The 24,799-nt window shown below is 40.4% G+C and overlaps 1 protein-coding gene across 4 annotated transcripts; it reads left to right on the top strand.

Annotated features, from left to right (window-relative positions):
* The first annotated feature begins 3,116 nt into the window (after positions 1-3,116).
* On the top strand, positions 3,117-23,037 carry LOC111951089 (L-lactate dehydrogenase B chain). 4 transcript variants are annotated; one of them, XM_070434680.1, is made up of 8 exons: positions 3,117-3,574; positions 19,833-19,972; positions 20,261-20,378; positions 20,597-20,770; positions 21,016-21,189; positions 21,536-21,653; positions 22,046-22,169; positions 22,329-23,037. In XM_070434680.1, the coding sequence occupies exons 2-8, from the start codon at positions 19,844-19,846 to the stop codon at positions 22,494-22,496; spliced, it is 1,005 nt and encodes a 334-aa protein (XP_070290781.1). In that variant the 5' UTR covers positions 3,117-3,574; positions 19,833-19,843; the 3' UTR covers positions 22,497-23,037. The 4 variants fall into 4 exon arrangements, with proteins under 4 accessions (XP_070290781.1, XP_023824861.1, XP_070290784.1 ...); XM_023969093.2 differs by lacking the exon at positions 3,117-3,574 and adding an exon at positions 11,557-11,748; XM_070434683.1 differs by lacking the exon at positions 3,117-3,574 and adding an exon at positions 16,260-16,363.
* Positions 23,038-24,799: the final 1,762 nt, after the last annotated feature.

Below are 24,799 nucleotides of genomic sequence, written 5' to 3' on the forward strand. Positions count from 1 at the left end.
AATTTGTAGTCTTGCATGATGTCTACTTTGATGCTGATTAGGATTTTGGGATCAGAGTAAATAAAGCTGAATAGATTGCTAAAAGTCACATTGTCCAGGAGAGATTTACATGGTTTTGAAAACATCTCACCATTGTAAGCCTACATGAAACACAGCCCTTATTGAGTGTTTCTAAAATTCCCTTTGGGAAAAATGATTGGTGGAAAAACAATTGGAACCATTTCCCTGTTTTACCGCTAGGTTTTGTGGATGTGACACCCTCTGTGGAGCTCTATACCCATAGAAATAGAAACGGGTGCAGGATTGGTTTCTGTTCTCTAAAACACTAGAGGGCGCTATATACCATGTACAGCCTGTGTCAGAACAATACATATTAATATTGATTGCATTTGTATTACTTTGTGATATAGAAAAAAATATGTATTTGGTGATACTCATATCTGATGACTGTCCCTGGAAAGAGGATGACCCCATTTATTAAAAATGCATCCTGTCAGAACATAAAAATTGTCTGCGTCATTCTGCTTTGTAAAATGGAGGCGTGAGCATTGATAGATAGTATGTGATTTGGGTGCAGGGCTAGGAGGTGAGCAGAACTACCTGAGGCTCGGGGGTATCTAATGGACTAGTATATCAAGCATGCGTCACATCAACAGCCTCCCAATGTTAATCGGACCGCATTGTGTTCAGTAACCATGTCATTATAATCCATTTGGCTGCTTTTAATAATGGGTTTTTCACATTTCCGTTCCCTGAAAGCGGCAGACAGAATGGAAGCGATGTGTTCTCGTACCTGGAGCTCAGGTCTGCGGAATGTTGAGGTTGAGGGGGGTCATGGGAAATGGATTCCCATTTCTTTGTGACCCCTTGGTGACCTCTGCATAATGTGGTAACCATTGAGTGCTTTCAAATAGTAATGACTCAGATGTACTCTACTGCTACTGCTGTTAGAAAAAAAACATATTTTAAAAAGGGGGGATGTTGGTGAGCATGGAAGATATTCCTAAAATGTGTAAGATTCTGAAATTGCTCTACAGATATTGATATCATGGTATGATTAATTCAGTCAGTAACTTACTAATTTATTAACTATTACTTGTGGTGTTATGTAGCCTAATGCATCATATGTATACACTTTTCCTTTCATCAATTAGTACTTGTAATGTACTTCCCAGGACTAACTACCACCTCAAGCAAGTTAACATTCCAGAGATGCTCAGTACTGCTATAGATAACTATCCTTTTAAGTTATATTAGTCATATGTACCAGATAGACAATAAATAAAATATAGGAACAAAGTAATGGCTCAGTAAAATAAAATAAACAACATTTCCTCAAGTTAACATCGTTCTGTGGTGTAAACTCTAAAAGGATAGCTGCTGAGGGGACAAGCTCGGTTTGCTATTTTTACCCTGGTCCCTAATATATCTATGTGGACTACTGAGGTGACGACAGCTGCAGCCCATCAGTGGCAGTTCTCCCAATCCCCAGAGAGACAGGTCTGCCAATGTTTTTCCACTTCTATCTTCAATGTTATTTTAGTACTACAACTGAAGATGAAACTGAAGACCCAATGCGGAACTGAAGACTACTATAGTTGAGAGAAGTCCTGAAAAGCTTCTAAAGGTAGTACTATGGAAACACAAGATATTGGAAATAGTCTGAGCCTGCCCTGGTGATATTGGAACTATTTTATATCAGGCACTTATTGCAGTCTCTTCATTAGTTGATTGCACCACAGTGGATTGCACCCACAGTGGATTGCACCCACAGCACAGGAAACAGTTCATATGAATATCCTTCCTCCTCTGTGTGTGCGCATGTGTGAATGTTTGTGCTGTCATGCAAAAGTGTGTGTGTGTCCACTCCATTGTGTCTCTGCCCTTGTGTTGGTTTTGTGGAGGTCACTCTGAAACAGTAGCCAGTGTTCCTGTGTCACGAGCTGGGCCGAGTTAGGGGGTGGGCTGCACCTGAGTCTTGTGTATCCGAAATGGTACCTCTATAACTTATGTAGTGAACAACCTCCGGCCAACCTCATGGGCCTCTGTCATGTGTAGTATAAAGCAGTAGCTAACTTACTATGTGGGAAACGTGAGGTAAAACTCATGCATCATGTGACTAGTGTTTCTCATTGATCATGGTACTTGATGATATAGTTGTGTGAAACACATTCAGGGATTGTGGCCAAGATAGAGGTCAGTTATCCAGTGTGTGAATGCAAAATAATTGTCCTTCATTACATTGAAAACATCTATATTTACCATACACAGTCAAACTAAAGGAAATCGAATCTGGTTACCGTGCCATCTATTGTGTTTTGAAGGTTAAGTTTTGACTCATGTGTCCTTTAATAGAAGGAACAATGGCTATCATTGGGCAGATTGGATTATGCTGAGCCCTGGGGCACCGGTCTACGGCCGGTTACGTGAACAGGCAAAAGCGGTGAGGGAGGAGCTCCCTTCTCAAATCTAACAGTAATCTGCGCTGCATGGTGCATCGTCCAAAAGCATTCATCTATTTTCTGAAAAAGTATGTTAGACTTTTCAAACTAGTTTTCATTGGGAAGGCAGATAAAGCATTTTTAACATACAGAGGTTGGCCTTTTCTGTCATGTGACCCGTTCCCATCAAATTCATACCACATATTTTAGGGGATAAATTGAAACCGAATCTCAAGTGCTTCACATTACAACAAGCTTTGCTACCGCTCATGACCTTGTTAATGGTGGGACAGGACTGTGTGTCATTGTGCCCTGTAGTCACATGTATCCACCGTGTGTGTGATGATAAGGACATCTGACAGGGAGAGAGGGAGTGAGAGAGAAGAGGTGGGAGAGAGGGAGACGTAAAGATAGAGACGAGGGAGGTGGGAGGGAGACAAAAAAAGACAGACAGAGAGAGAGGAATAGAGAGCGAGAGGGAGAGAGCTTGCTGCACCACACTAAACGCCTCCTGCTTGCATGTTCACCAAACAATGCCCTTGTTGCAGCTGACTGGATGTCCTTAACAGGATCAGTGTCCTCTCACCTCATTGGCTGAGAAAGTAGGAGTGACTTAAACCCCATTGGGTGCTGCGGCTTCATGTGTGAGATCCATAGGATTGCAGCAACATCAGGAAAGGAGGGAGGGAGAATAGCCATCTAATACAGTATGTGATACATGAGTTTACTCCTCTGTTAAATTAATCTATTGGAGGACAGTGGAATAGACATAGCAGAGTGGAATGGAACACAGTGAAATGGAACACCAAAACCTTAGGCTAGTACAGTGGAAATGTAGTAGATTTACCATAGGTCTATGTTAAAACCTCTACAGGATCGGTGCTCCCCACCACGGGACGGTTGAGCTAACGTGCGCTAATGTGATTAGAATGACGTTGTAAGTAACAAGAACATTTCCCAGGACATAGATGTCTTATATGGGCAGAAAGCTTAAATTCTTGTTAATATAACTGCACTGTCCAATTTACAGTAGCTATTACAGTGAAAAAAAGACCATGCTATTGTTTGAGAAGACTGCACAACAACAAAAAACTTTTATCACAGCAACTGGTTTGATACGTTCACTTCTGAAGGTAAATAATGTACTTACATTCAGTAATATTGCTCTGATTTGTCATCCTGAGGGTTCCAGAGATAAAATGTAGCATAGTTTTGTTTGATAAAATCAATTTTTATATTCAAATGTAGGAACTTGGTTCTACAGTTTGAACCCCTGCTGTGTCTGTCCCCCCCCCATCTAGATGTGTGAAGGTTAGTGTCTATACTGTAGGGAAGCTAATTATCCATCATTTATGACATTCCTGGGAGTGTGTAAGCTATTTCTTTTATTACCATATCATTTTTTTAATGTTCTCTATAGTTATGTACTTGAACATATATGAATTGACCAATTTGGCACATTTGGGCAGACTTGATACAACATTTTGAACAGTAATGCAATGGTTCATTGGATCAATCTAAAACTCTGCAGATATACTGCTACCATCTAGTGGCCAAAATCTAAATTGCACCTATACTCTTAAGTGATATAATGGCCTTTCTATTGCATTTCAAAGATGATGGAACAAAAAAATAAATAGAAAACACATGTTTTTTTCTTTGTATTATCTTTTCCCAGATCTAATGTGTTATATTATCCTACATTAATTTCACATTTCCACAAAATTCAAATTGTTACCTTTCAAATGGTATCAAGAATATGCATATCCTTGCTAAAGGTCCTGAGCTACAGGCAGTTAGATTTGGGTATGTCATTTTAAGCAAAAATTTGGGGGAAAAGGGTCCGATCCTTAAACATCAACGTAAAAATGCGCAACATGATTTAAATAAATGTTTTCCTCCACCTACATAATCTTTCCAAAAACTGGGGAAACTAAAACATGACAAAGGGGAGGACAAACAATGTAGCACTGAGCCAAAGTAAACATCCTAGCGGCAGGGCGATGTCTGTACAGGAGACAGGCAGTGTCTATCGTCTGTCCACTGTCTGGTTTTATTGACATCATCACCCCTCTCTCTCCAGTTGACCGAGTGACTGTTGGACCTGTTGCAGTAGTTACAATAAGAGACCCTTAGACCCTTGTAATATTACATCATCGTACTATACCCTTTACACATCACACTGCGAGGAAATGACACAGGTTGACTGTATGTCACTGTAAAAAAGTTTGTAACCTGGCTGCCTTAACATTTTTAAGTACAATTTGGATTTAGTGTTGAGTTAACCCAATCTAAAGTTACTTCAACCTAGTAAAGTAAGTGGAACTGACAAGTTGGATTTAATAAATTGTTGAGTGAACTTGATACTTTTAGTCAAATCAATGTGCTCCAACTGATGTTTTTAGTTGTCCTAACAAAGCTATTCAAGTTGTTTTGACAAATTACCAAGTGGAGAGGACAAGTATTTGATAGTCAAAACAACTAAAGGTTTTGTTTTTCTAACTTACTAACGTTTGTAACTTGGCTGCCTTCAAATGTCAAGTTGTGTCAACTTCCTATACAGTTGAAACAACATCTTAGAAAATGACACATTTCAGTGCTGACTAAATCTTTAGAATGATTTAATAGAGATTTCAAAAAGGAAGATTACGCTCCCGTCTGTCTCTTGCTCAGATGTGAGCTTTTTCGCCAGTTTCAAAACTGGCAATGCACTCTTTAATGTCAACCAACAGACCACTTTACCTACAACAACATTCTCAATAACGGTTACATAAATGTTTTACTTGTTACTTTTTAGATGTGGTTGCTTAAAACATCAGTTGAAGTCATCTGAACCTGACATTTTAAGTCAACACTACTGTTATGTTGCTTCAGTTGATTTGACTGATTGGTTGAGAATTTCTAAGTTGAGTGAACACCTAGTTCTTAGCTGATTTAATAAGTTAAGACAATTTGATATATTATAGTTGACTTTACATTTTTTGTCAACACAATTGTTATGTTGATTTGCCTTCATGGTTGTATATTTCTAAGTTGAGTAAACACATTGTTTTTTACAGTTGAAGTCAACTCAACAAAATTGTATTTTGACTTGGCTAGATAAAATAAGTCCTTTTGACTGTATCTCTATCTTTTTTTATTTTTACATGTGTCAACTTCATTAATCCACAAAATGTTGATTTTAGAAAATAATGTATGAAAGTGACGTATCCTTTTCCAGTAAGTAGCATTGTAGTTTTTAACTTTTGTAGGCTTTTTGAATGGTATTCAATGGGCAAAAACATCATAAAGGGCATCTGGTATTCATCTACAAACATGAATATACAGTAGCTAGAAAAAGTATGTGAACCCTTTGGAATTATGTGGATTTCTGCATAAATTGGTCATAAAATTTCATCTGATCTTCATCTAAGTCACAACAATAGACAAACACAGTCTGCTTATACTAACAACACACAAACAATACATTTGTATGTCTTTATTGAACACACTGTGTAAACATTCACAGTGTAGGGTGGGAAAAGTATGTGAACCCTTGGATTTAATAATGGTGTTGACTCTCCTTTAATAAACTCAACCAAACATTTTCTGTAGTTGCGGATCAGACCTACACAACGGTCAGGAGGAATTTTGGAGTCTGGTGTAAACCGCTCTTGAGGTCATGCCACAGCATTTTAAATCAGGTTGAGGTCAGGACTCTGACTGGGAAGGTGTATTTTCTTCTGTTGAAGCCATTCTGTTGTTGATTTACTTCTGTGTTTTGGGTCGTTGTCCTGTTGCATCATTCAACTTCTGTTGAGCTTCAATTGGCAGACAGATAGCCTTACATTCTCCTGCAAAATGTCTTGATAAACTTGGGAATTCATTTTTCCATCGATGATAGCAAGCTGTCCAGGCCATAAGGCAGCAAAGCAGCCCCAAACCATGATGCTCCCTCCACCATACTTTACAGTTGGGATATGAGGTTTTGATGTTGGTGTGCTGTACCTTTTTTTCTCCACACATAGTGTTGTGTGTTCCTTCCAAACAACTCAACTTTAGTTTAATCTGTCCACAGAATATTTTGTCAGAAGCGCTGTGGAACATCGAGGTACTCTTTTGCGAACTTCAGACGTGCAGCAATGTCTTTTTTGGGCAGCAGTAGCTTCTTCCGTGGTGTCCTCCCATGAACACCATTCTTGTTTAGTGTTTTACGTATCATAGACTCGTCAACAGAGATGTTAGCATGTTCCAGAGATTTCTGTAAGTCTTTATCTGACACGCTAGGATTCTTCTTAACCTCATTGAGCATTCTGCACTGTGCTCTTGCAGTCATCTTTGCAGGATGGCCACTCCTAGGGAGATCAGCAACAGTGCTGAACTTTCTCCATTTATAGACAATTTGTCTTACCGTGGACTGATGAACATCAAGGCTTGTAGAGATACTTTTGTAACCCTTTCCAGCTTTATGCAAGTCAACAATTCTTAATCTTAGGTCTTCTGATATCTCTTTTGTTTGAGGCATGGTTCACATCAGGCAATACTTCTTAAGAATTGCAAACTCACATTTTGTGAGTATTTTTTTATAGGGCAGGGCAGCTCTACCCAACATCTCCAATCTCATCTCATTGATTGGAGTCCAGGTTAGCTGACTCCTGACTCCAATTAGCTTTTGGAAAAGTCATTAGCCTAGTGGTCCGCATACTTTTTCCAACCTACGCTGTGAATGTTAAATTATGTATTCAATATAGACAAGAAAAATACAATCATTTGTGTGTTATCAGTTTAAGCACACTTTCTATTGTTGTGACTAAGATGAAGATCAGATCAAATTGTATGACTAATTTATGCAGAAAGCCAAGTAATTCCAAAGGGTTCTCATACTTTTTCTTGCCACTGTACAGTACCAGTCAAAAGTTTGAACACACCTACTCATTCAAGGGTTTTTCTTTATTTTTTACTATTTTCTACATTGTAGAATAATAGTTAAGACATCAAAACTATGAAATAACACACATGGAATCATGTAGTAACCAAAACAGTGTTAAATAAATCAAAATAAATATATTCTTCAAAGTAGCCACCCTTTGCCTTGATGACAGCTTTGCACACTCTTGGCATTCTCTCAACCAGCTTGATGAGGAATGCTTTTCCAACAGTCTTGAAGGAGTTCCCACATATGCTGAGCACTTGTTGGCTGCTTTCCTTCACTCTGCGGTCCAACTTATCCCAAACTATCTCAATTGGGTTGAGGTCGAGTGATTGTGGAGGCAAGGTCATCTGGTACAGCACTCCATCACTCTCCTTCTTGGTCAAATAGCCCTTACACAGCCTGGAGGTGTGTTGGGTCATTGTCCTGTTGAAAAACAAACGTTTGTCCCACTAAGCGTAAACCAGATGGGATGGCGTATTGTTGCAGAATGCTGTGGTAGCCATGCTGGTTAAGTGTGCCTTCAATTCTAAATAAATCACTGACAGTGTCACCAGCAAAGTACAATCCACACCACCTCCTCCATGCTTCATGGTGGGAACCACACATGCGGAGATCATGGAACCAAAAATCTCAAATTTGGACTCATCAGACCAAAGGACAGATTTCCACCGGTCTAATGTCCATTGTTTGTGTTTCATGAACCAAACAATTATCTTCTTCTTATTGGTGTCCTTTACTAGTGGTTTCTTTGCAGCAATTTGACCATGAAGGCTTGATTCACACAGTCTTCTCTGAACAGTTGATGTTGAGATGTGTCTGTTACTTGAACTCTGTGAAGCATTTATTTGGGCTGCAATTTCTGAGGCTGCAGCAGAGGTAACTCTGGGTCTTCCTTTCCTGTGGCGGTCCTCATGAGAGCCAGTTTCATCATAATGCTTGATGGTTTTTGCGACTGCACTTGAAAAAACATAAAAAATTATTGAAATTTTCCGTATTGACTGACCTTCATGTCTTAATGGAATGATGGACTGTCATTTCTTTTTGCTTATTTGAGCTGTTTTTTCCATAATATGGACTTGGTATTTTACCAAATAGGGCTATCTTCTGTATACCCCCTCCTACCTTGTCACAACACAACTGATTGGCTCAAATGCATTAAGAAGGAAATAAATTCCACAAATGAACCTTTTAACAAGGAACACCTGTTAATTGAAAGGCATTCCAGGTGACTGACTACCTCATGAAGCTGGTTGAGAGAATGCCAAGAGTGTGCAAAGCTGTCATCAAGGCAAAGGGTTCCACACTGTTTTTGACAAACCATTTCTGTATGAACCTCACTTTATGCACTAGGGCATTGTCATGCTGAAACAGGAAAGGGCCTTCCCCAAACTGTTGCCACAATGTTGGAAGCACAGAATCTTCTAGAATGTCATTGTATGCTTTAGTGTTAAGATTTACCTTCACTGGAACTAAGGGGCCTAGCCCGAACCATAAAAAACAGCCCCAGACCATTATTCCACCTCCACCAAACTTTACAGTTGACACTAAACATTCGGACAGGTAGCATTCTCCTGGCATCCGCCAAACCCAGATTAGTCCATCGGACTGCCAGAGAAAGCGTTTCCAGTGCTCTAGAGTCCAATGGCGGCGACCTTTACACCACTCCAGCCGACTCTTGGCATTGCGCATGGTGATCTTAGGCTTGTGTGCGGCTGCTCGGCCATGGAAACCCATTTCATGAAAATTCTGCATTTTGACATGTCCCTCTGTACACCCTCTGTGACTTCTAGGAGGATTTTAACCCATTTAACCCCGACATTTCCACCATAATTGTGAAACCCTAGTTATTTTGTTGCTTTGACAAAGTTATTTGTTAAGAATATTATTTATTTCATGTGATTAGTGATTAATTTACGTCTGTCCCTCATTTTAAGGTCAACCCTGTTATGTGAACTGAACTCTTGTTTTAATATGCTGAAACTAGTCCTTCCAATTTCTTTTTGAAAGAAACATTGAACATCTAATAGTCAAATCATAGTGTAAAACTAGGTGAGATGGTTCTACCTTCACCCTTACAGGGCACTCCAGTAACTCAGGATCATGATTCCCACCACAATTGCAACGCCGTCGTCCTTCTACACACCGTTCTTCAGTATTCTCTGTTCGTCTACACACGCTTGAAACATGGCCAAATCCTTCACAATTCTTACACTGCAGTGGTTTGGGGATGGAAGCCCTTACGGCGTATGCTACATAACAAAGCTTCACATACATAGGTATTTGCACTTTTTCAAAAAAACAACAGACCTTCCTCTTTTTCTCCATTCACCCAGCGGGTCAGACGCCGGGAACCAACCACACCAGGAATTCTCTTCATGTATTCAACCTGACCATCCATCGTCACCCCTGAGATGACACCTTTGACGGGTGCTCTACTCCGAAGTTCAAAACACAAGACTTCTGTTGTCCGGATTCTTTGGAGGCCCGCTGAAATCTTGCTCTGTTCATCAGAAATACAATTAATAAAAATAAGACCAGTCCTGTTCACTCTGACAGACTCCACTCAACAAACGGACATCCTTGCTCAACAAACTTGCTTGCCAAACAAGAAGCGATTCATTATCATTTACACACATATCCTCCACCCCAATTTAAGACAATTTCCTTTTCGATACTACTGTAGTCCATTCAGAACATTAGTCTTCACCAAATTTACTCAACGCGTTGCTTAATTCAAACTCAGCATCCACTTCCGCCATCCATCCTCCTCCTCCGACCGAACCTCTCATCAAACTCATCAACCACTTCCCTTAAGAAAATGTGGATATGTCATAGGGCTACCTCCTTAGTGGGTGACTCAACTTACCACATTCTCTGAATGGGGGAGCTCTTCTTTATGGAATTATGTGTAGTCTACTCATGATGACCAGACAGAATTTCAAGGAAATGGGCTCAACAGGGAAATAATTTATTGGGTGATGTTTGTGTAAACAAAGCAATAAATAATGTCGACCACAAAAAACGCTATGAGTGTATCAAGTTCAGACCATGTGTACACCACCATCTTGTCTATTTCAAGTCTTCTCTCATTGATTGAGAAAGGTGTCTGTCAAAATGACATGCAGCACTTTGGGATGGACCCACCTCTCAATTAATGAGAGAGGACTTGAAATAGACAAGATGGCAGTGTACAAATTGGATTTCTTCATGGTGCAAAAAAACATATTTTAATAAAGGAGCATTTTCTAAAATCAAAACGGAGCCCCTGTAACTGGACACCCCTGTAACTGGACACGGACATTTATGAGACTCCTGTTTCCACGAATCAAGGACGAAGGCAGTACTGCCAAGCTATGGTTGGTCGAAAATTCTCTGTGCTACACCAAACAGTACCTCAACTGTAACTCACAGAATAATTGATAGTCATAGTATCTGGTGTTACAATCTTCAGCTAAGACCATTGCAGCTTGTGAGCTTACTAGGGGTAGGTCTACTTATATTGGAATCACCTGTTGTCAATCGCCAGAGGCTTTTAAATTTGCACATGACATATCTCTCTCCCTCTCTGTAGGTGCTTGGAATACGCTTTGCCTACAATTTCCCTTTTAATATTAAAGTCCATTAAACACCTCTAGTCTGTGTAATAGGCCTATTATATACCTACACAGTCCAATAATAAAACATAGAATAGATACATGCACATAACGTTTTGTAACAACCAGAGATTGAGTCCTGGGAAGTCAAATGTCATTAATGTATTTATATGTACCTGTTGCTATCGCAGAAGAGCAGCCCTTAATTTCCTCTTTTATGTGCAAATGTGTCCCCATGCCAAGGTGAACGTGGTCTAGCGGTCATGGCTAGAAGGATACTGCTTAACGTTAAAAGTAGATTTGTTTGCATTTTAGCTAATCCTGACCTTGACCAATTATCCTAACCAGCTACGTTAATTATCTTAATCTGCCGGTGTAAATTCTCAATTTAGTACAAAAAGTCAAATCGGACAAAAACGATATACCATCTAGCCAAAACTTGTTCCAACCGTCTGTCGACATATCACAATCTCAATTGCATAACGTTCACGTCCTCTCTCCTCATCCTTGCCTTCTCAAAACCCATTGGATGAAAAAGCCAGAGGTGCCGCTACTCTGACCTTCTCCCCCAATGGGGTTTGAGGACGCGAGGAGGATACAATTGATATTCTCTCCGTGTCAAACTCAGCCAGTGGTGAAGCCCTGCTTTGCATCCTCCTCTTTGGCTAAAAACCCTTTTAACCCCGAACTCCATAAGTGAAGTCATCACGTCCTCTCACTACCTGACTCTCGACGCTGCTTCAATTGCCTGCCTCTTTGGACCAAAAAGGGATATAACCGATCTTTAGAATATATGCAAAAGGTATGTATGTAGCTACCGGTGTTTGCTTTGACTTTGAGTGAATTGCTATCATAATTTTCGATTATGTTCTGTCATGTGACGCACGACTGACTCATCACTTCGGTGTATGCTCAAAAATGCACGTAGGCCTACACACCATTTTTGGATACGTTCTGTAGCTTTGAAACTGGTTGCAATAGACTAAATAATGGTCTTGATATTCCTTCATGGTTTGGTATTTGACATTTGGAATAGACGATGTAGGCTACGCGAAGCCTAATAGCATAGCATGCTGTGTTTTAGCGAGGTGGCCTAGCTCCCTATAATAGTCGATCGGTTGTCGTTAACGGGGTGGATGTCGCTAATTTTACAGGATATTGACATTTTCCTCGTTGAGCTTCGTGAGCGACTCCGTCTTGAACGTGATAAAGTTCTTGTATTACGAAATGTCATTTGAAGACGTGGTTAATGATTGACTGACGACATGAATATTAGTTTGAACTGTGCAGATTGTTAACGTTTGTCTAATTTTATAGATGTTCTGCCACCTTGCAGCCGACCAGTGTAAAACACAAAAAAGCATCCGGCCATCAAGGACGATAGGACTATTGCCTCAATGTGATTACAAAAGGGTATTAAACATTGGCCTCCTACAAGGATATAGCTACGTTTTTTTTTAGGGAATTATAATTTACCTATTGTGATATCAGTTATTGCATGTCCGACATCTTGAAGCTTCAATATTTTTAACATGATCAAGCCTATTAGTATTAATAGGCTTCTTTAGGGCGAGTCCATGACAGCAAGGCCCAAACATATATATTTTGGTATCTGACTGTTCAGGCAATTCTCACATAGAAACTTAATTGGGAGGAAGAATGTTTGATATTCTTTTTACATTTGTATCATAAACCATTTGAGAAGATCATGATGAGGCCATTTTAGGCCCTTCTTTTTTTTCTTCATATACATGCCTCTTGAAAGACCCTGAATGATACAGACATCTTGGTGTCATTATACATTTACATTTTGAGTAATTTAGTAGACACTTATCCAGAGCGACTAAATAAGTAATGACTGCATACATTTTCCCGTAGCTACAAGTCCCCTATGGGACTCAAACCCAGGCGTTGAAAGCGCACCATGCTCTACCAACTGAGCCACACGGAACTCATTATGGTCCTTAGTGTGCTCTAAAATATGGATGTCTAGATTCTGAAATACATTTTGTCACATTATCTCAAGTACCCTTCTTGATTTTGTTCATATTGTTTAAAACAATGTACTGTACAAGTACATCACATTTCCAGAGTGGGTGATCTTCAACTTTTAAGTTATGATAAATGTTATGAGCACCACCAACGCAGGGAATGGGCAAATTGATTTAAAGGGAACTCCCTCTGCTTGTGATTTGCTGAATGTGCATTCCTAAAAGAGGTCTGGGATTGTTTAAAGGAGAAGTTTACTCTTTGAACCAAATCCTTATTTTTGATGTAAACGGCATGTTATAGACTTTTTTGTTGTTGTTGTTGCTATTTCACTTGTTTTTGAAAAACTTACCCCAACAGCGATATCCTTCCTCATGCTCGTTCAGCAGTAGTTGTAGGGGCACAGAAAACATGAACAAAGGCTCCAAAAACACCCCAATACGTCCTTTAACGGGATCGATTTGACAACAGCCAGTGAAAGTGCAGGGCACCAAATTCAAACAACAGAAATCTCATTAAAATTCCTCAAACATACAAGTGTTATACACCATTTTAAACAAACTTGTTGTTAATCCCACCACAGTGTCCGATTTCAAAAAGGCTTTACGACGAAAGCATACCATGCGATTATGCTAGGTCAGTGCCTAGTCACAAAAAAACACAGCCATTTTTCCAGCCAAAGAGAGGAGTCACAAAAATCAGAAATAGAGAAAATTAATCACTAACCTTTTATCTTCATCAGATGGCACTCATAGGACTTCATAATACATGTATGTTTTTGATAAAGTTCATATTTATATCCAAAAATCTCAGTTTACATTGGCGTGTTATGTTCAGTAATGTTTTGCTTCCAAAACATTTCAAAAAAGCTTTACAGCGAAAGCACACCATCTGAGTACAGCGCTCAGCCACCAAAACAAGCCATACAGATACCCGCCATGTTGTGGAGTCAACAGAAGTCAGAAATAGCATTATAAATATTCACTTACCTTTGATGATCTTCATCGGAATGCACTCCCAGGAATCCCAGTTCCACAATAAATGTTTGTTTTTGTTTGATAAAGTCCATCATTTATGTCCAAATACCTCCGTTTAGTTCACAAATCCAAATTCACAAGGCGCAGGCACTTAGTCCAGACAAAGTCAAAACAGTTTCATTACAGTTCGTAGAAACATGTCAAACGATGTATAGAATCAATCTTTAGGATGTTTTTATGATAAATCTTCAATAATATTCCAACCGGACAATTCCTTTGTCTTTAGAAATGAAAGGGAACGCAGCTCGCTCTCACGGCCGCACACGTGACTTAGCTCATGGCATTCTGCCAGACCCCTTAGTCAAACAGCTCTTTTTTGCTCCCCCTTCACAGTAGAAGCCTGAAACAAGGTTCTAAAGTCTGTTGACATCTAGTGGAAGCCTTAGGAAGTGCAATCAGACCAAATTTACACTATCTTGGATAGGAAATTACTTAAATCTACCAACCTCTGATTTCCCACTTCCTGGTTGGATTTTTTCTCAGGTTTTTGCCTGCCATATGAGTTCTGTTATACTCACAGACATAATTCAAACAGTTTTAGAAACTTCAGAGTGTTTTCTATCCAAATACTATGCATATCTTAGCTTCTGGGCCTGAGTAGCAGGCAGTTTACTCTGGGCATGCTTTTCATCCGAACGTGAAAATAGCGCCCGCAGCCATAAGACGTTAAGAAACATCAACACTCTATTGCCTTGTTCATGTGCTAGTTGGAACTAGGAAACTCAAAAATGTCTGACTTACTAACTGGTTGAACCTGGCACATGTATAACTACAACCAGTTGTGCAGAACGATTAACTGATATTTTAGTTATTTTTCAGTTTTTAAACAACGAATTGAAGTCGTTCAATTTTAATTCCATTTAGTTTTTCTGTGAGCTCAATGCGCACATTGCACAGTTTCTCTAGAGATAAATCAGATCAAGCCCGACCAGTGCGACGTAGTAGGGAGTTGTAGTTTCCAACAAGGCCAATATTCTACATAGTTTAACGCAGAAAATTTGGTAATTAACTAGAATGACCATAATCCATTGCACGCCTACTTGTATGGTCTGTTTCTTTTATGCCTGCTACCTATAAGAGACAGAATGCCCGTTTGCGAGCGAGCAGTTGCTTCAAGGTATCTCTACCTGAAAATACATTAAGTAATTAATCGTTGGTATTCAGTAGTCATAAAAGTATGCCTTATTTACTTTGAAGAACTACGAAAATAGTGATTTGTCAACCAGCATAGGCAGCTCTCTATAGAGATGAGATAATGACTTGGAATGAAATAATAGTTATCAAATAAAACAAATGTAATATACAACAATTAAAATGTTATTAAATTAATGTGAAATGATTAATAAGTGATAAGCAGTAATGGGCAGTCACTACCATCATGGGCCTTTTTATTGTTTTATTCTGTGTTACTTTACAGCATTCCACCCACAATGCATAGTCCGTTGAATGTTTAAAAACATTTTTTTTTTTTAAGGCCCATGATGCTAATCACTCAGCACTAAGAACCAGTTAGCAAGTTGGACATTTGAGTTTCCTAGTTCCGACTAGCACGTGAACGCGGCATATAACATTGAAAATATTATGTATAAATTGGGTCATGTCTTCAAAAGTAGAACCCACTCTGGAAATGTGGCAATATCGTTTAAAAGTTTGGGGTCAGTTAGAAATGTCCTTGTTTTTGAAAGAACAGCATTTCTTTTTTTTGTCCAATTTTAAAATAACATCAAATTGATCAGAAATACAGTGCAGACTTTGTTAATGTTGTAAATGACTACTGTAGCTTATTTTTTTTTATTTTTTTTATTTTTTTTTTAATGAAATATCTACATAGGTGTACAGAGGCCCATTATCAGCAACCATCACTCCTGTGTTCCAATGGCACGTTGTGTTAGCTAATCCAAGTTTATAATTTTGAAAGGCTAATTGATCAGTAGAAAACACTTTTGTAATTATGTTAGCACAGCTGAAAACTGTTCCGATCTAAAGAAGCAATAAAACTGGCATTTAGACTAGTTGAGTATCTGGAGCGTCAGCATTTGTAGGTTCGATTACAGGCTCAAAATGGCCAGAAACAGAACTTTCTTCTGAAACTCGTCAGTCTATTCTTGTTCTGAGAAATGAAGGCTATTCCATGTGAGAAATTTCCAAGAAACTGAAGATCTTGTACAACGCTGTGTACTACTCCCTTCACAGAACAGCGCAAACTGGCTCTAACAGAATAGAAAGAGGAGTGGGAGGCCCCGGTGCACAACTGAGCAACAGGACAAGTACATCAGAGTGTCTAGTTTGAGAAACAGACGCCTCAAGTCCTCAACTGGCAGCTTCATTAAATACAACCCGCAAAACACCAGTCTCAACGTCGACTGCCAGTGGAAGGGAGGACAGTAGCAGGTGACCCAACTGTGGTTTGACTGTTATGATTTCCCATTGCAGCCAATTCAGTTGCAGTAATTCCGTTACAGATTTTTGGGTAATTCCGTTACTAATTTGTTAACTCGTAATTCCCTTCAACTTAAATCATCAACACAATTGATATCAGTAAAATCACAAACTAGTTGGTAGGTCTACCATTACTTATTACTTCTGTAAACTTTCATTATTCTCCCTCATGAGGGACAGAATTGAGAAAGTATCTTAGATATGTGCGTAACGGAATCACAAGGTAATATTTCTTACATTTACAGAAGGTAAACCATTTCTCAAATTAAACATACATTGTGTTTTTCTGTTACATTGTAATACTTTTTATGGTAGACGCTTTTATGACTCCTTTTCCATCTCTTTATCCAGAAATCAAAGTCTTTACTTATGCCAAATTCTCAAGATGGAAAGTGGTCAAAAAATGTATTTATGCCTTCATTTCCCTCAAAATATAGACTTAGCTGTCATTTGACACCCACTTTTGATAAGCTCCTATGAACTTCACATGTTGGTGATCTTGGGTTCATTTTGATGGCAATGCTAACTGTTCCAAAAAATATTAACAAAAATAAGCAAAATTATCAAGGGTAATTTTGAGATTCATTAATATTCTCATGTTTAATGTGAACATCTTTATTTCAGAATCTAGAAATACTCCATATTTTAGAGGTTTCTATAAGGAGTATAATGACACCAAGATGTTGTCTGTATTATGTGTGGTTCACGGATCATGGGATCTTACAAGAGGCATGTATGGGCCTAAAATGGAAACTTTCATTGTGATTTTCAAAAAAATGACTTGTGATAAAATTAAAGCATATTAAACGACCTTCCTCCCAATTAATTTTCTATGTGATAATTGCCAGAACAAACTAAGCTCTACATTTTTATTCGGGTCTTCCTGGTGTGGAATCGCCCTATAGGCCTCTATGATAAGCTACTAGAACATCACGTATTTGAAATGCTATGTTATAGCTACACAACACAATGTCTCTTGGAATTGCCCCTTCACAGTCCACTGTGAATAGTCTCTGACATCAGCCATAGTGCTGTTATCCACCCATTTTTTTCAAGTATTTTGTTATCCAATTTCTATAGTATTGTTCTGTGATTGACTGACAAGGTGAACACATTGCGCCTAATGGACAAGCCTCTGATTCCCTCTCTCGCCGTGTCTAGACTTGACCGTTCATGCAGCTTTAGTATTCTGATCATAGTTCTGATCATGGAATTCTGACCGCGTCTTGCGTCTACGCCTACATTTAAATGTCTACTGTGACCAGAGTGTGTCCGGATTCCCTTTTCGCACGCTATGTTCAAATGCCGGTATGCATTCTACAAACGGTGGAATAGGCAAAATATTATAACACAACAGCTGATGGCAGTAGACCAGATCTGAACACAATCAGATTAGAAGTGATGTTTGTGTATCTAGACCCATCTTTTCAATGTGTTCTTCGTATTTTGATAGCAGAAGTTGCATGCAAGTGACAAGTGTAGACATGACCTCTATCTTCCATGTCCTGTCGACCTTGTTCAGATATGGTTAATGGGTGATTCCTCACAAAATACTTTTTTTTTTTTTTTAAATGTCCGAAATGTAATTCATAGAAGGGTCTTTTGGAGGAAGGATGTTGACACATATTTAACATTTGTATCTTAAGGCATAATTGAGAAATAATTTAATTGAAGTTGGAATATTTACAGGCATATCAAGGTTCCAGAGTGGGATCTCGGATACTTTTAGTTATGATCCAATTTGTAAGCATTACCAACAGAGTGAATGTGAAAAGGGATTCAAAATGGTTGTTTAAGACGCATGTGACAAATTAATATTTGAATTGTTTGCCAACTGTAGTAACTGCCTCTCACATGGACATGCAATAGGCTAGAGATTTGCGATTATGTGAACAGAGCAACTCCCACTGACGCCACTTATCGCGCAAGTTTTTGCACGCAGCAGCAGATTGTTTTGTGGATTATAATTTTGGCTCGGGTCTATAGATGAGGGAGGATTAGGGTGACCTCAAAGGTGCGTGTTTGTTGGACCCTTTTTTGTGTGGGGGGGGGGCAGGTTACTGTGTATTCTCTGGTCCAGGAGGACCTCAGGGGGACCTTCTGGTTGGACAAGGGGGGGAAATCTGGGGCTGTGGAAGTAGGATGGCTCCCTGCTGCCTTTGATCTGTGGTAGGCCTTGCATTGCCAGACAAAGCAAGTATCCTGTTTGATCAAGATTGTTAGTTTGATAACCAGGCAATGTCCGGTCATTGTGATTGCCTTATGAAATCACCCTGGCTTAGTTGTTGCTTTATATTGTTCCGTATGTCTAGCCAGGATATTCTAGTGAAAGGACGAAGGGACATAATTATTGTCCTTGGGTTTTGATAGTTAACTTATTACTCGTGTGTTTACTTGGTAGGGACTGCTCAGTAAGGAAGGTTGTAATGGTAGGATGTCCAGGCTTTTGATTCCAAGATCCTCTCCTATAAATGTTTGAAGCTGTATTGTACTGTTGGTCTCCTGCTGGGGTTTAAACTGTGTGTGGGTGTAGGCCTCCATGCTGCGGGTTAGTGAGTTTTGCGTGCCAAAGTAGCAGGACTTAAGTTGACAAATAATGGTTTGAAGCAATGCCAGTTTACTAGTCTTAAATTGGGCTACAGTATATCTATCAATATACACTAACTGCACTGGAGTAGCTATGGAATACAATAGCAGAACATTTTAGAAATGTGACCTTTAACCCACTATGCAAAATGGTTTCCAAATGGTTACGAAATGCGTGTCTAAACAAGACCTTTGGCCCTTGGCCTCAAACACTAGGGACAGATCTAGGTTAAGATACTATTTAGTGTAGGCTATTTCAGTTACTTTCAAGGACATTTCGAAGCAAGTATTTGGATATGTTTTCTTTGAAAATAGGCTACAAGTAGTTGAATATTCAGAATGCATTTTCAAATATTGAAATACTTTATGCATTTGAACCCAGGTCTGTTTGGTCCTAGGTGTATTTGAAATAATGTATTAGGAAGTCAGTAGTTTAGGCTATCTATCAGAAGTTTATTTGAAAATACTTTCAAAAATTTCAAAAGTAGCTGATTTGACCACATAAAAAAATTAAATATCCATTTATTTGAACCCAAGTTTGACTAGGATATTGGTTTTGACTCAGTCTGGAGTAAATCAATGAAATACAGCCGTGTTTATTTAAATGGCTTAAGAAATGCATTCCTTGGGCTAGATCCCCAGACACAGATTAAGCCTATACCTAGACTAAAGAGCGTGCTCAATGTTGAGGCAAAAGCATGATTACCTCACACAAAATTCACACACTGTGATCTTGGACCAGGTTTCCCTTTGAATATTTATTTTCTCTCACTAGACTAACCTTGATAACTAGACTAAAGGTTAAACTATCTCCTTCCTTCTCTCCCTCCTCCAGCGTTGTGGATCATGTCGTCTGTGATGCAGAAGTTGATCACCCCCATGGCCAGCGGCCCTGCTGAGCCCCCCAGGAACAAGGTGACCGTGGTGGGGGTGGGCATGGTGGGCATGGCCTGTGCCGTCAGCATCCTCCTCAGGGTAAGTATGACTATATCACTGTCTCACTGTTACTTTACAACTGCATTACTACTCTTACTACTGTCTTATTAGTACTTTACAAGTACATTAGTCCTAATTTACTTTACCTCTGAATTACTACTACTATTGTGATACCAACAAATAGTTACTACTCAGTTATTATGTAGGCTGGTTGTAAATGTGGATTTGACCATATCATTTCTAAGTAAATACCAGGTATTCATGACCAAACTATCCTTCTGGCCCTTCTTTCCACCCCTACCTTCTCTCTCCTCCTCCTTCCTGTAGGACTTGGCTGATGAGCTGGCTCTGGTTGATGTGATGGAGGATAAGCTGAAGGGAGAGATGATGGACCTGCAGCACGGCAGCCTCTTCCTAAAGACATCTAAGATAGTCGCTGACAAAGGTAAGAGAATCCCCCTTGTGTGTATTTCACTGGAGTGGTTCAGAGCAAAAAAGGTGGAATATGTATGTGTTTTGCCATTGAAAGTGTAATGCAGCTTGTTTTGAAACCAGTTTAAGGTTGATTGCGTCTCATTGATTGCCATTTAGGCTTTTTTCCCCCCCCTGCTAAATGGGGAAAAGTCTACGTAATTCAATTGCTCTTTCCCTATCTCTGTCCAGACTATGCCGTGACTGCAAACTCCCGCATCGTGGTTGTGACCGCTGGCGTGCGTCAGCAGGAGGGAGAGAGCAGGCTCAACCTGGTCCAGAGGAACGTCAACATCTTCAAACACATCATCCCCCAGATCGTCAAACACTCTCCCAACTGCACCCTTATCGTGGTGTCCAACCCAGGTACACACACACTGACAATTTAAATCTTGGACGCAAGGTAAATTGTTTCCGGCATTATCCCCTAGATTGCATTGGCCAACCCAGTTCCAACATTCCACCCTTACCAACAGTATCACACCACTCCACAATTCAAGATAAGAGAGAGGGCACTGTGACAACAGTGGGTGGCAGGGATGGGCAGTCAATCATTAACGTTGTCAAGGGTGTGTGTGTTTGACCATATCCCTGTCTCTCCCTACCCCTAGTGGATGTGCTGACCTATGTGACATGGAAGTTGAGCGGCCTGCCCAAACACCGTGTCATCGGCAGCGGCACCAACCTGGACTCCGCCCGTTTCCGTTTTCTGATGGCTGAGCGCCTGGGCATCCATGCCACCAGCTTCAACGGATGGGTGCTGGGAGAACACGGCGATACCAGCGGTGGGTAGGGGTGACGATGATGATGGTGATTGGTCCTGGTAGAGCACAGAGACACCATCGGTGGGGATGATGTCAGTGGCGTGCATACTTTAGTGGGAATCTGAGCGCATGTGTGAACTTCTTGTCACACCCAGTAAGCCACACCCAGTTGGCAGCTTTAACAGCTTTTAAAACAAAAGTACTTGTTTTGGCATTGTTACATCACTCTGCACATCCAGTTATCTCTGTCAGAAATAATGAGTGAGTTGAGTCTGCTTGTTTTATGAGTGAGTTGAGTCTGCTTTTTTTTTAAAGAAGGAAATCTGAATATTTTCTGTGTAAAATAATAAATATCTGTGTGTGTTAGTCCCTGTGTGGAGCGGTGTCAGCGTAGCTGGAGTTAACCTGCAGAAGCTGAACCCAGAGTTTGGCCTTGACGGAGACAAGGAGAACTGGAAGGCCACCCATAAGGAAGTGGTCGACAGGTAAATAGCCTAAACCTATCCCCAGCTCCATCCAGAGTCTAAATATGTACCTCTGACTCCACCTAGCGCTCGTAGTACAGCTAGAGTTTACACCGTACTGGTCACCACCTTCTGATTCATTCATATCTACTGGAGCTGTCAAGGTGTAAGGGCTAAAATAAGGATGAGATCAGGCTGGGCTAATATTTGGTATCATTAATATAACTAGTTCTACTGACATTGTATACTAGAATAAGTATCAAAGCCCGCCCTCACATTTTATTTTGCATTAACCTTTTATTTGAGTTAACGTTCATGCAGGTTCACCTCATTGAGAGAGTTTTACCTGTTCAAGATGGCAACAGTTGGACGTAGATGCTGACTGACAGTGATTGTTTTGTGTGCTCCTCCAGTGCCTATGAGGTGATCAAGCTGAAGGGGTATACCAACTGGGCCATCGGCCTGAGTGTGGCTGATCTCACTGAGAGCATCATCAAGAACATGAGCAGGATACACCCTGTCTCCACCATGGTCAAGGTGACGGGATAACACACAGACGCATGCGTGCAGACATGCGCACAGTTACACGCACATTATGTGCATGTAAACACACACACACACAAAGAGCGAGAGAGGGAATCAAACACACACATTTCTATGTGATAATGACTGACAGCTGTGCTTTGTTTTCCCCAGGACATGTATGGTATTGGCGAGGAGGTGTTCCTGTCCCTGCCATGCGTGCTGAACAGCAATGGAGTGGGCAGTGTGATCAACATGACCCTGACTGACGCTGAGGTGGGCCAGCTGAAGAAAAGTGCAGACACACTCTGGGGCATCCAGAAGGACCTCAAGGACATCTAGAGACACGCATCTACCCTTCCTCCCTCCGTTTCCGATGCAGTCAATCCCAGACCTAGTTTCACCCGTCCTCCGATCTACTGTATCCACCTTAATCTACTGGTATACATTCTTCCTTTCACACCCCCCCCCACTTTCCTTTTGTAGGATGAGGTTACTGTGTTTCCGTGCTAGGTACTGTGTGAACCAGTATGACTATGTACCCTCATTGGATTCATGTGTTGAAGCTGTTGTACTACGATCAAAAAGTGTTGGCTTTATCCTCCATTTGCACCTTCTTGAAGCACTGTTCACTTCCTGTCGGGAGCGCAGAAACAAAGACCCTATAACTGGGTCTCCTCCTGTCGGGGAGCAGTGGTGTTGGTTATTGTGTGAGATGTTCAGTCTGACATTGATTGCCAGAAAGAAACAAAAGGGGGGGGGGGCAGAGGTGGAATCAATCGGAACGGGCTACTTTAGTGATATTTTTTACTTACTGTAACACCCATGTTTGTGTAATGAATGACGACAACCAATGAGTAACTTAATAAATACTTTAACCTTATGAAGCATGTTATTGTGTCCAATGACATAAACGTTCCTCAATAAACTAGGCTACACAATGCCTCCCTGCTGTTAGATATTGCTACTAAGTAATCTGACATTTAAAAAATGATGAGTGACATGTAGAAGGAAATCCAGGTCCCTTGTCATACTTTTATTCACATACACCGTCAAATTAATTTGGACAATATTTTCAGTAAAGGAACATTCTGTTACGTAGCCAAAAGTGCTGCATGTTAACATCGCTTTACTTCCCCAACCAACAAATTAAGGCCCTGTCCACTGTTTAGTGGTTGCTGAAATTAGTCTAGCTGATTCAAGACATTTACACTACATGGCCAAATGTATGTGGACACCCCTTCAAATTAGTGGCTTCGGCTATTTCAGCTACACCTGTCAACAAAGCTGTCTGTCTTCGGTTGCTATACTCACTACCGAGTTCCAAACTGCCTTTGGAGGCAACGTCAGCACAATAACTGTTCGTCGGGAGCTTCGTGAAATGGGTTTCCATGGCCGAGCAGCCGCACACAAGCCTAAGATCCCCATGCTCAATGCCAAGTGTCGGCTGGAGTGGTGTAAAGCTCGCCGCCACTGGACTCTGGAGCAGTGGAAATGAGTTCTCTGGAGTGATGAATCCCGCTTCACCATCTGGCAGTCCGAAGGACGAATCTGGGTATGGGGGATGCCAGGAGAATGCTACCTGCCCTACTGCATAGTGCCAACTAAAGTTTGGTGATGGAAAAATAATGGTCTGGGGTGGTTTTCATGGTTCGGGCTAGGCCCCTTAGTTCCAGTGAAGGGAAATCTTAATGCTACAGCATTCTAGACAATTCTGTGCTTCCAACTTTGTGGCAACAGTTTTGGGAAGGCTCTTTCCTCTTTCAGCATGACAATGCGAGGTCCATACAGAAATGGTTTGTTGAGATCGGTGTGGAAGAACTTTACTGGCCTGCACAGAGCTCTGACCTCAACCCCATAAGACACCTTTGGGATGAATAGGAACGCCAGGCCTAATCGCCCAACATCAGTGCCTAACCTCACTAATGCTCTTGTGGCTGAATGGAAGCAAGTCCCTGCAGCAATGTTCCAACATCTAGTGGAAAGCCTTCCCAGAAGAGTGGAGGCTGTTATAGCATCAAAGGAGGGACCAAATACATATCAATGCCCATGACTTTGGAATGAGATGTTCGACGAGCAGGTATGCACATACTTTTGGTCATGTAGTGTACTTTTGGCGATTGAGTGTATTTTCCTTATTGTCATTACAAGGTGTAATAATAATAATAATTACATCATACAAGACATGTACAAAACTTTTATTCAGCAGACTTGCATTTCCCAAACCCACCTTATAAGTAGACAATATGACACACAAACTCTTTACCTCATGAGTGAATGGTTATAAAGATGCTGCTCTAACTGCTATAACATAAGCAATTGACCATCTCTATTGTTTAAACATTGGTTCCTTCTTGGCAATTTAGGCAGGAACATCTAGTTCTCTGAAGTAGAGTAGAATAGGCAACAGTTTGCTTGTCCTGGATCTTATGAGGTTGGCCTTGGATGGGTTAAATATGTTGCGCTTTCCAAATCGGAGCCCAAACGGGTTGATGTTGAATTTGCTGGTCCGAGTTAAACGATGTTTGCAGATAATTTGTTGCTGGTCTTCATCACCCTCTTTCAAAAGGTAACAACGGTTCGCATCGTCAGGTAAATTCGGATTGACAACCTTGCTTCTCATCACAACAGAGTGCCCCTCTTGC

The sequence above is a fragment of the Salvelinus sp. IW2-2015 genome, linkage group LG3 (genome assembly GCF_002910315.2).
Source record: "Salvelinus sp. IW2-2015 linkage group LG3, ASM291031v2, whole genome shotgun sequence".
Classification (NCBI taxonomy): Eukaryota; Metazoa; Chordata; class Actinopteri; order Salmoniformes; family Salmonidae; genus Salvelinus; species Salvelinus sp. IW2-2015.